The sequence below is a fragment of the Canis lupus genome, chromosome 25 (genome assembly GCF_048164855.1).
Source record: "Canis lupus baileyi chromosome 25, mCanLup2.hap1, whole genome shotgun sequence".
In the NCBI taxonomy this organism is placed as follows: Eukaryota; Metazoa; Chordata; class Mammalia; order Carnivora; family Canidae; genus Canis; species Canis lupus.
The window spans coordinates 8,992,616-9,005,512 of NC_132862.1; the positions used below are offsets into that span (position 1 = coordinate 8,992,616).

The 12,897-nt window shown below is 36.9% G+C and overlaps 1 protein-coding gene and 1 long non-coding RNA gene across 7 annotated transcripts in view; one reads left to right on the forward strand and one right to left on the reverse strand.

Moving 5' to 3' along the window:
* ANO6 (anoctamin 6) overlaps positions 1-12,897 on the reverse strand; it is a 186,210-nt gene that overhangs the window by 41,268 nt on the left and 132,045 nt on the right. For all 5 annotated transcript variants that reach the window (XM_072798241.1, XM_072798240.1, XM_072798244.1 and 2 more), the window contains 2 exons: positions 8,258-8,363; positions 3,967-4,027 (listed from right to left, as the gene is read on the reverse strand). In XM_072798241.1, the coding sequence (XP_072654342.1) occupies positions 3,967-4,027; positions 8,258-8,363 (167 nt within the window). The remainder of the gene's footprint in view (positions 1-3,966; positions 4,028-8,257; positions 8,364-12,897) is intronic.
* The window catches only part of LOC140617229 (uncharacterized), a 51,409-nt gene that overhangs the window by 11,661 nt on the left and 26,851 nt on the right, over positions 1-12,897 (forward strand). The window contains exon 3 of one of the 2 annotated variants that reach the window (XR_012017451.1): positions 362-3,216. The exons of the other annotated variant lie outside the window; for it this stretch is intronic. This is a non-coding gene — a long non-coding RNA (uncharacterized lncRNA). Of the gene's footprint in view, positions 1-361; positions 3,217-12,897 lie in introns of those variants that run through there. 2 annotated transcript variants of the gene reach the window in all.

Here is a 12,897-nt window from a genome sequence, read left to right on the forward strand (position 1 = left end):
TAGATAAAATAAGATACAGCTTTTATTTAAAAGTTAGCGACACAGAACTATCCCAACAATAAAAAAATTAAAAAAAAAAAGTCTGAGTTGAAAAAAGCAGGAATGGACCACCTTCGCTGCAACCCTTCCATGTTTTATTAAAAAGAAGAATAAGGAATATGCCTGATTGAAATCCCCTCCCACAAACAGTGTGTTGGCTGGAAGTGGTCATTAGGTCTCATATGCCCACACAGGCATTCTTGGCTCTAGAGCTCAAGCTGTGTGTACGCACTACGTGGTCCTGCCTCAAGCTTCTTGCTCCTTTGCCATAATAGGATATCGGAAGGTCAATTCTACAAAACCTTTGGGTATTATTTTGCAGGGTCCAGGGAAGACACTGATCATGTACTATAACCACCCAAGGTTTTAGCCTGCTCCTGGACCACATCACTGCTGACTCACGCTGCTGTGTGTCCCAGCCTGGGAGCCCCAGGACCTCGGGGGACTCTGCACGAGCCCAGACAGGAATTTCCTGTTCTGGGTCTTTTGATCTTTCTCCCTCTGGTGGGGAGCCCTGCATTTATGTTCTCCGGCAAACCACACACACCACGAGGCTCTTGTTGATTAGAGAGACACAGTTAGGACTCTTACAGCAACATGTAATGAGAGAAGAGGGAAAGCTGCCTAGGATCTTGGGAATCAAGAACAGCTTGTCCTCTTAATCATGGTATCATTTCCTGTAAAGGACGTATGCATCACATGAAGACAGCCACATTCAGTGTTGGCGCTTATATCCAGCAATGTCCAAGGACAAGGGGCACATTCTAGCACATGGTAGTGTTCCAGTTGCTGTAAGTCTGCTGCTGAAGAGCTGGGGCATTTTACTGGGCCTTGATTATTCAACCCTCTTTACTCACAAAGCTAAGTAAGGATGGCAGGTGAGCTTGCTCAGCCTTTATTCCAACTTCCCAACTAAAAGACTAGGTTAAGGGACCCCTGGGTGGCTCAGCAGTTGAACATCTGCCTTTGGCTCAGGGTGTGATCCTGGGGTCCCAGATCAAGTACCACATTGGGCTCTCTGTGGGGAGCCTGCTTCTCCCTCTGCCTATGTCTCTGTGTCTCTCATGAATAAATAAAATCTTTTTTTTTTTTTTTAAAGACTAGGCTAAAAAAAGATAATTTTTTTTTCAGCCTCTCTTGAAGCTAGGGCCCCCTAATGTGATTTTATAAATGTCCAACAGATGCATTTGTGTGTCACTTAAATCAGAACCTGAGGTGAGTGGTGGCAGAGGTGGTTGCAGGAGTTGCATTATTTTGCTGGTGTGGATGGTGGTGGGAGCAGTATAGTTCTGGAACTGGCAATAGCTGTTTCCTGATTTCCAAGTGTAGCTGGTTAGGGCACCGCCCTTCCTGATTCCCCAGCTCTCCATAAGCCAAGGGCTTGGTGTTTTCCTGGAAATAACTAGGCCCAGCCCAGAACTCAAAGGTGAAAATTTAAAATGCAGCCATGCAGCCAAGAGCCTGGAGCCAGGGAGGATCCAGAAGTAGGTAAGAAGTAACAAGGAATAAGGAGAAGTGGATATGTTAAGGACTGGCACTTTAGCCTTGGGTTGATGTTTAGGATTTGAGTGTATGAATGGGTGGCCTGGCTTGGCCTAAAAGGGTGGACATTATTCAGGCAAGTACATGATTTTTACTACATTCATTAAAAAAGGTTTTCAACCCTAAACTTTTAGAGTTCCTAGGGAGTAGAAAAATACTAGGAATACTCTAAATACTCTAACAGATCTGGGCACACAAGAGACGCTACAAGAATATGAATGGTCGTGATATAAAAGACTTCACATGATCCTCCTGCCTCTTCAGCCTGTGATTTCTGATTTTCTGTAACAAGGTTCACAGCAGTGGTTCTCATAAGGCAGACATAACAGGAAAGGCAATGAATATAAGACACTTCAAATACAGACTTCATCATACATACATATCCTTAAAGATATACATATGGTGCTTCAAGCAGTGTTGAAATGTTTTCTGCATTCTAAAATCTGATGACATCAAATCAGCTGAAAATGCTTAAGTCAGTTCCATAAACACGATGTAGTTAATGATCATAGAAAGCAAGGTTAGCTAGGAAATGGAAGGTTTGTCTTTCCAATACCAAAATTAATTTATATTTCTGCCTTATTTAAAATGTATTTCGGGGTGCCTGGATGGCCTCTGACACCTGATTTTGATTTAAGTTGTGATCTCAGGTTTGTGGGATTGAGCCCTGGGTCTGACTCCCCACTCAGCATAGAGTCTCTGCTTGTCCCTCTCCCTCTGCTTCTCCCCACCTGCTTGTGCTCTTTCTCTCTAAAGTGAATAAATACAATCCTAAAACAAATGTATTTCTAAATTAGGACGTGTTAGAATTTTATACATTATAAATCAGTGCTGAGACAAAGGTTAGGAGAATAGATAGAAGTGACCGCCACCCATGTGTTTGGTACTTGGGCCCTTACTGGGGGGGAGAAATGAAATGACATATTTTACGATAGAGGAGTACAGAGGATTTTAATCCAAGAATTTGATCTTTATTCTTCTGTGTGTCAAATATTAGCTAGTGTTTGGTATCTAGCAAGAACATAGCTAAATGTCTGAAGGACAATAACTTTGTAGATAAGTGTGACCATCTTATAGTTCGCTTTATCAACTCTAAAAAGTGTCCAGAACAGCTGGATCATCTGTTCTGTGATCTATCTGGTAACCTCAAATAAGCACAACCACTGCAAAAGAGAAACAGTCTCAAGGACACCTAAAAAGAACCGTGAGCTGCATGTGTTCATGTGCTGTCTTCTCAAGAATAAGAGACTTGAGTCACTTTCTTCCCCCACCTATCTATGGCCTCAGCTTTATTTCCTGCTTGACCTACACAATAAAATTGGGAAAGATTTGTCTTTGAAAATGGAATTATTAAAAAAAAAAAAAAAAAGAAAAGAAAATGGAATTATTTTCTTCTATGGTTGAACATTTACATCAATTAAACATTTAAATATCTGTGTTTAAAGAAAATAATTACCTCCTTACATCAATGATGCCATTCAAAGTAAATAACTATAGTGTTAAAACATCTATGTAAGAATTCTATTCTTTTGGACTACATCTGTTCTATTTATTAAATAGAATTTATTACTTACTATTATAAGAGTAATACACACTTACTAAATACTCATATAAAAGAGTATAAAGAAGAAAGCATACCTGTGATTCCTGTGTTGCTTCCCCTGAACCCCAACACCATATAAGTCAGGGTGGATCAGGGCTGAGGGCACCATTACAATAATGGCTCCCAATGAACCATGCCTCCCTGTCCAAGCCCTTGGGTAGTCCTTCCAATCTCCTCACATTGTTGGCTTGGCAATGACCTGCTTTGGTTGATGGGACATTCACAAACTTGATGCAAACATACATTCAAAAAATGTCTGAGAAGTGGGGCTTGTCTTCTCTTGCTTCTCTTTGGAACCTTAAAACCACCAGGTGAAGAATCCTGGTCTAGTTCATTGGAGAATGAGACATCACAGAGAGCAAGATGCACCAGCCCAGCTGAGTCCCATAGACCAAACCAACCTGGCAACTGCCAGACCATCTACCCCAGGAGAGCTGCTAGCTCATTGTGCACATCGATTGAGTCAGCACATGACTGGAGAACCTCCCAGCAGATGCAGAGAATCATGAGAAATAATAAGTGTGTGTTTTAAGCAACCACATCTTGAAGTAGTTTTTTAAGGTAATAACTCATACAATGGCCTTAAGAGTTGTAAACGGAGTCATAGGGGAGCTGAAGCTTAGGCAATCCAAGGTCCTAAAAGTGGGCTACTTTGATAGCTTATGTAAAACTGTGAAATGTTACTAAATTAGCTGCTTGTATGATCTTAGAGTTTGTTTGTTTTTTTTTTAATGTTAAGATGCAAAAGTAAACTGGAAAAATAAAAAAGGACAATAACTTACCCCATACCCCCATAAACACTGCAAACACTAGAGTTCCAAAGCTGTCAAAGATGCACAATTTCTGGAAAATACAACAATGATATATAAATGAACCATGTTTTCTACTCACTAGGATTCAGCCTATAGGCAATGCTTTGTGTATTCTAAGTCTGAATTTCTTTAAAAGCTGATACCTAATTTAACAATCACCATATCTATTACATACTTGCAGATGGGATTTCTTATTTTGAAAGCAAACAGCCTTTGCTGCATTTACCACAGTGCATTTTCCAATGGAATCTTTCCATATCATGATGAAGAAATTGGCATAGCTGCTAAGAGTTCATTTGGTTTAAGGTCTCTATCAGACTTTTGAATAATGGCCTCTTCTTATAAGCTGTCAGAGTCAACTCGCAGTAGTATAGCTCTAAAAATACAATTAACTCGAAGCAACTTTTAGATTTACAATTTGCATCTTATTATCATCTCATCCTGGTCACAGGGTAAGTTACTGGGTTCTTACTTTTCTTGCTAAGAAAAGCACAAGGCTGGGGTTTATTCTGAGATGGTTCTGGCCAACCAGAGTTCTGTTTTTCCACACCCAATTATGGCTTTTTTTACCATCAGTGACAGAGGTTTCCATGAGATTAAGGATGCACAGGGACCATTGCTGACATTACAATGGGTACAACCATGAACAAATAGATGACACACCTGTACAAAGAAGACTTTATTCACTAGTTCTGCTAAATTTCTTTCTTTTTTGGGGGGGGGGTGCGGGTAGTATAGAAATGGCCTATCTCCCTTTAGGGATTCCTGGAAAATCTTTCAAGCAGTTACTAATTTTTCCCTAGTGCTGGAAAAAGTGGAAAACATGTAGAATATCAACTTTATGCTAGATTATACAGATCATATGAAGAGTGAAGAAGACAGTGTAGAGAAAGAAGCTATGGGATTAAAAAAAACTCAACTTTTCAATTGCTAATGAAAATTCAAAGTTGCTTGTAAGGAAAACTCTTTAAGTAACTTTTTTGGTTACCCTTTATATACTGATGTAAAGTTGGTAAACTTTCATCTATGTGAAAATATGTTATTTTCATAAAAGAATATCCGCTTAACCATCATCTTATCCATGTGTTTTCCAAGGCACACAGATGCCCCTCAATCCTCTATCTGGATCCTGATCAGAAAGCACAATTCCAGACTGTTAACCCAATTATTCCTCTCAAAAAATCAGCTCAAGGAAGACAATTAATAAGTGAGTGCCCCCTCTGGAGAACACTGCTCTCCACCTATTCCTCTAGTCCTGGCATCCCATAGACCAATATTTTAAATCTGTCAGCTTTGACCCTTAAGGAACCATAGCTCTCATTTAATGTTATGTCTATCCCTCAATGAAAACTATTGTTATGAAAAGTCCTATGCTGGGGATCCCTGGGTGCTCAGCGGTGTGGCGTCTGCCTTTGGCCCAGGGTGTGATCCTGGAGACCTGGGAGCAAGTCCCTCGTTGGGCTCCCTGCGTGGGGCCTGCTTCTCCCTCTGCCTGTGTCTCTGCCTCTCTCTCTCTCTTTGTCTTTCATGAATAAATAGATAAAATCTTAAAAAAAAAAAAGTCCTATGCAGAACTGTTCCATGTGTTATAATGCTATTACTGAAGATTCTGTCCAATGCTACTCCCTGGGATCAATGCAGTCCTCTCTATCTGATACCTCCCTACTGCCCTGACACTTCTGAGTATCTTAATCCACAAGGAATAAAACCCTACCTAGGAATCCTTTGCCCTACCATGTTGAGAAAAAGCCAGTGGAAGTTTATCTGTCAGTGTGAGAGAGGAAAAAAAAAAATAGAAGCAGCAAGAAAAAATAGGTTTATCACTAATGCCAAGATCACCTGGTTGCCTGGCTCAAGCTAAGGGATGTGTCTTGCACTCCTATGAGATGGAGTTAGGTGGCATGGATGAAGTTACCATTTTTGCCATATTTGTGAGGATTGAGGACTCAGCAGAAAGAACAAGATGGCTGGCCTGTGGACCCCATAAGCAGGAATCAGGGGAGAAGGTAAGGAAGGGGCTTTCATGGTAAAAAAGCTTAGCTTAACTTGCTTGGCAAGAGGGCACAGATGGGGAAACACAGCAGTGTTAAGATCAGCCCCAGTCAGTGTCCTGTTTTAATCCCATGGAACAGGAAAGAAAAGAGATGGTTACTTATGCAGGGCATGATGTTTTAAAGCAGAGGAACCAATGAAAATCTAAAAAGTGACCATTTGCTGTGTTTCTTCCTGCAAAGGAACAAAATCAAAAGTTTATAACAATGTATTTCTGAGAACAAAATATTTCAAGTTACGACATTTCCCTTTTATCTTGCCAGCCAAAAAGCTAAGAACCTTTTTTAATGCTCAATCACAAAAACAATATTAATCCTGATTATTTCCATAACTGTTCCCTCATTTCCTTGATCCTAATTTTCTATTTCTAATTTATTAACCCTTTTAGCATTCCCATCCATTAGCAAATATTTCATCTCTTTCCAAAAGAAAGAGGCAGGAATGAATATATAAATGTATGAGTGAAGAAATGATTGAGTTAACCAACAGAAAAACATGGAAAGCTTTTTCTCCTCTTTAAAATTTTAAAAATTTAATTCTTTTACTCTTGCAACAGGAAGGAGGTATATGAAAGAATAAATCGCTCTAACAAGAGTCAAAGGATTCTTTAGGGCATTAGAATAAAAGATTCATTTTTTCCAAAACAATGGAAAAAAATGTACACAGGGACATATTTGAAAGTCACATGTTTAAGGATGAGTTGGTAGAAGAGAAGATCTGAAAAAAGACATGGGGGTGTGGTGTTTGAAAGAGAATTTCTTAAGGAAAATGAAATTTCCAATTGTTCTTGGTGGAGTAGTTTGCCTCTGGTATTGTCATTGGCATTTACCTTAAATCCAGTGTCCAGGGATATGCACTAACTAGTCACTTTTATGAGTCAACATCACTGGAAGGCATCTATCTTCTCTCCTGCTAGTTTCAGGTCTTTTACTTTATGTGATTTATGATAGATTTTTATAGTCTAGAATTTGTGTTGGTTTCTGGGGGAGAGGCAATGAAACCTATTTTAATTCATAAATTAAGAGTAAAAATCCATGTGCTGACAATACCCTGCAATCATCTTAATTAAATTGCAGAACATTTTTCAAACACAGTGCTCAATTTGTGAGTGAAGTGGCTGCCACTACTGTCAGCTGGTGAGGAACACAGAAATGGCAAAAAATGCAGATTGCTGTTGATTTCTGGCTTTGTCAGTTACTAGGTGGGTGACCTTGAGCAAATTATTTAATCTCTCTGACCCTCAGTGTTTTAATCTATAAAATGGAGGCAGTCTGCCTGTTGTGTCATAAGTGGTAAGTTCAAGAATCTTGCAAAATATAAATTTTTAGTGATATCATTATAAGAGCAAAGTATTTGGTTTATTTTTTTTTTATTTTTTTTTTTTAAGTATTTGGTTTAAATAAGATTTGGATGGAGTAGGTTAGAATATTCTGAAGTCATTCAAAGATTCCTAAGCTTTCATGGCGGAACAAACGGATAGAAAAAAAGATCACAACGCGGGAGAACAGTAGGTCAAAGTTGTCAGGAAAAATCTCTGAAGCAAGAGGACTATCTTTCTTCCCAACTAGAGTTTCTGGGATACCTTTCAGTAAGCTACCTCTAGTCCCAATACTTGCCCTAAAACTCTTGGATTTTAAGAAACCATATAGTTCAAGATCATCAGCATGTTTACGGGAACCAGATGTGTTTTGTGGGAATGTTTTGGGACAAAGTGACTGTCATTTATATACAAAGCCCTTCTTATGCATATTCATAGATATAGCCTAAATCTCATAATTAGGGTTAAAAAAAAAAAAACAAGCATAGTTTCAGCACACCTTGAAAGTGGAAAAACATAAGTGCAAATTTCAGGTTTCTACTCATTTGAATTGAGGAAAATACTTATAATAAGTAAACCTATTATACAGTATTCATGAGATAAGCTGGCTTTGAGATTTTTGCTTTGATTACTTCAAATACTCCAAAATTTCAATTCTGCAGTTCCTCACTGTCCCACCTGAAGATTTTAGATAAGGCTTTTCATCTCAATTTACTACTTGTGAAAGAGAAATAAACACATTCCACGTCTACCTTTCAGAGTGTTTGGAGGTTTATTTGAAAATTACCTTTCTGAATTTCACAGAAAAAAATATAATTCCAGGCTTTGCTAAAATTATTAGAAGAAAAAAAACTTTCATTATTTGCAAATGTTCAGAATAACAAAAATTACCTTTGAGGACTCGCAAGTACTATTGAGTTTCCAGAATGGACAAATCTTATCACACTGAGGACACATGATGATCTTGCCACCAATATCAGGATGACAAACTTCTTTGCTAAAGAGAAAAGCAAAACTTAAGAAATTTTAATGACTAGGACTTCCTTTCTAGCAGCATGATAAAAAGAAACATTCATTTGTGATCAAAAAAATAAATCTAAATTCCTATAAAACTAGGAAAGAAATTGAACTTCATTAACCTAACAAAGCCTTGCCACATAAAACCTATAAAAAACATTATACTTAATGGTAAAATGCTAAAAGCATTTCCTCCATATCCGAATGAAGTGTCCTATCATCACTACTTCCAGCTGGACCCTGCCAACACAATAAGTCAGGAAAAACAAACATAGGATGATGGATACAGAATCAGTATACAAAATATGCATAGGGTCAGAAAAAAGAATTACGTCCCTATAGATCTGCAACAATTAGAAATTAATTTTTTTAAATACCATTTTTTCCATAGCTTAAAAAATATAAAGAGCCCAGAAATAAATCAAATTCAAGATGTATAAGATTTATAGGGAGAAAGTGATAAAACTTCCGAAAGAGTGAAGATCTATAAAATGGATACATTATCATGTTAGTAATTTGGAAGAATCAATATCTAAAAATGTTATTTCTCCTCCAGTTGAGCCATAAATTCAATAGAAGAGCAAAAGTCTCAGACCATTCAAGACATTCTTAAAGAACAAGGTGCTATTGGCATAGTTTAAGAAGAATTGAGCAGGAAAAAATATAGAGTTTATAAAGAGACCTCTGCATATATACAGAAACTGACTCAAGACAAGGCTGGTTCAGCAAATTAGAAAAGTAAGAAGTGACATTTGCTGTAATCGAATATCCATATAGAAAAATGTGAAATTGAACTCCTAAGTCCTATTACATACAAAACAACTCCAGGTAGAAATTGGGAATGCAGCGGTAGGAACTTGTTAGGAAAAAAAAAAAAAAGAAGGCTGATATCTAGATAACATTGGGGTAAGGAGAACTCCACTAATGAGAAAATAAAAAATATAAATCATAAAGGAAAATAATGATATATTCAAAATGTTATAAAGTGAGAATTTCATTAAAAGACCATAAAGGGAGGAGAAGAAAAAATAGCCACAAACTGGTAGAAGTTTTGTAACACGTAAAAATGACAAAGGACTATTCACTTGAGTATTTAAAGAACTCTTACAAATTTATAAGGAAAGAACAACAAATTTATAACAGGGTACAAACTGCTCCCTCTGGGGGAAGCCTCTCAGATGGACTCCTACTGTAAATGGCACTAGAGTTGAAGAATTTGTCAGCCTTGCAAATAACTCAGGTAAAAACAAACTGGCAGGGACAGCACTTCTAGAAGAGCTGAGTAAAGATCTTGGAAAACCTGCTCCTCCATAAAAACAATGAAAACACTGGCAAAATTTGTGAAAAGCAACCTCTGTAGGACTCTGGAAAGTAAACAAGGACTTCCAGAAAGCTGAGGATTAAAAACAGCTAAATCTCCATAAAGATAATGGGCTTTGTGACATTTTAACTTGACTTATACCCATCCCTATATCCTTAGCCTAATGGTGGTGTTAAAAGACAACAGCCCCACAACCATGGTAGGCCAACAGCCGCTGAAGGAGGCAGAAGTGATCTGAAGCTACCAAAAAACCCATCCCCAGAGAACTGTCCAGAGGTTCCCTGGAAAAGCTCCATTCTCATGATCTGTCATTTTTCACTTGTCTCAGAGCTCATACATACTGTGCAAACTATCCTATCCCCAGAGTGTCTGCTGAAATCATTAGTAGGAATTATTCACATTACAATTGCTGGAGGCGGCAAGACCAGGAGGGGCTAACAGGATGCTGATCAAAACTTAAAAGGAAGCACTGCAGAATGAGATATCAATAGGGGGCTTTAGAAATTTAGGTCTAATAAATTCCTAGGATTGTAGAAGGCCACGTGCATGCATAGGTCAGTGCAGGTGACCAGGAAGGATCTGAGAAAACCTTCATCCCTCATCTCTGGCTGCCTCTGAGGTTCTATAGAAGTGGGAAGTAAAGGCTCAGGAAGAGCTGTAAACTGCTGGCTAAAGTGCTCAGGATATTCCCCACAGACACTAACACACACACACACACACACACACACACACACACAGGAAATTGGCAAAGGCTGAAATAATGAATGGTTCCCAGAATTTAAAGAAATCACTGTCTAATTGTTAGCTGACAACTAAGCTTATCGAACATAGACTTCATGATCACATGCAACAAAACATAAAGACTTTACGGAACTTGTTCAGGAAAGTAAGCAAGTGAGCACCAGCAGTGATGACAACAGAAGTCACAACTGTGAAGAGGGGGAAATAGGATTTCTGGAGCTGCCATATTATAATATATAAAATGCCCAGTTTTTCAATAGAAAATTACAAGATACACAAAGAAACAGAACATTTTGGTCATAACAAAAAGCACTCAATAAAAACTGTCCTTGAGAAAATCTAGATATTAAACTTACTTGACAAACACTAAAATATGCAATTAAACATGTTCAAAGAACTGACAGGAACTCTGCCTAAAGAATTAAACTACGTGAAAATCTCACCATGAAGAGAATATCAATATATAAAATTGTTAAAAAGAACCAAGTAAAAATTCTAGAGATACAATAGTATAATAATTAAAATGAAAAGTCTACCAGAGAGGTTCTTCTGCAGATGACTAGCAGAAATAGAAAAAAAATCCACTAATTTAAAACGAAGTCTACTGATACTATTCAGTCTGAGGAACAGAAAGAAAAAGGAATGAAGAAAAATAAACAGAGCCTCAGAGATATGTGGAACACTATCAACAATACCAATATACAAAAAATAGGAGTCCTAGGAGGAGAGGAAAGAAAGAAGAGGGAAGAAAGAATAACTGAAGAAATAACTGCAAAGTTCCCAAATTGGATGAAAACATTAATTTGCACATCTAGGAAGCTCGATGAACTCCAAATAGAATAAACTCAAAGATATCCAAACATACGCACATCAGACTTCAAATGTCCAAAGACAAGAACAAAGAAAATTTTGACAGCAGAAAGAGAAAAGTGATTCAGCAAGTGCAAAAACCCCTCAGTAAGATAAACTGTTGACTTCTTATTAGAAACCAGAGACCAGAAGGCAGTGGGATGATATCAAAGTGCTCAAAGAAAAAGATTGTCAATCAAGTATTCTATATCCAGCAAAACTATTCTACAAAAAAAATGGAGAAATTAAGATATTCCCAGATTAAAAACAAACAAACTGAAATAACATGTTGCTAGTTGACCTGTTCCACAAGAACTACTAAAGGAAAGTCCTCCAGGCTTAAATGAAAGGACACGAGACAGTAACTCAAACTCACCTGAAGAAACAAAGAACACTAATACAGGTAACTACATGGGTAAATAACACATTATAAATATATTTTTACACGGAATTATTTTCTTCTATCTGATGTAAAAGACAACTACATAAAACAATAATTGTAAAATTGTGTTGATGGGCTCATAATGCATAAGGATGTAATTTATATGAGAATAATAGCTCCAAAGGGAAAAGACCTGTACCAAAGCAAAGTTTCTGTATACTACTGAAATTAAGTTGGCATTAAAACTGAATGAAATTGCTTTACAACAAGATATTAATTACAATTTCCAGGGTGACCACTTAAGAAAATAACAACAGCAAAAGAGGAAAAAAACAACAAACTGGAATTAAAATGGTATACTAGAAAATATTTTCACAAACAAGGTAGTAATAGAATAGGGAAAAGAAGATATAAAATAGGAAAATAGCAGATGTGAATCCAATCTTATAAAAAATTAAATGTAAACGAATTAAACCTTCAAATGAAAAGGCAAAAATCAATGAAATAGAGAAGAGAAAAACAGAAAAATCAACAAAAACAAAAGTTGGTTCTTTGAAAAGATCAACTGACAAATCTTCTGTTAGACTAATCGAGAAAAAGAAAAGTTTCAAATCATTAAACTCAGAAATGATACAAAGGACATTGCCATTGACCTTAAAAAAATAAAAAAGTTTATAAGGGAATACTATGAATAATTATATGCTAACAAATTATGTAATCTAGATAATAGATAAGTTCCTAGAAAGAAGTAAATAATTGAAGCTTACTCAAGAAGAAATAGAAAATCTGAATGGATCAATAGCAAGAAATGGAATTAGTAATTTAAAACATTTTTTTTTTTAATTCCCACGAAGAAATGCCTAGGACCAGATGGCTTCACTAGTGAATTCTGTCAACCATTTAAAGAACTGACACCAATGTGTCAAAAACCCTTCTAAAAATAGAAAGATGGGAACACTTCTTAATTCATTCTATGAGACCAATGTTACACTGATACCAAAACCTGACCAAGACATCACAGGAAAACTACAGACCATTATCTCTTGTCAATACAAATGGAAAAATCCTCAACAAAATACTAGCAAATCAAATCCAGTAACATGTAGGAAGGATGATGACCAACTGGGATGTATCCAGGAATCCAAAGATAGTTCAACATACAAAAATCAATTCATGTAATATTCCATTTTAACAGAATAACAAATAAAAACTCAGAATAAG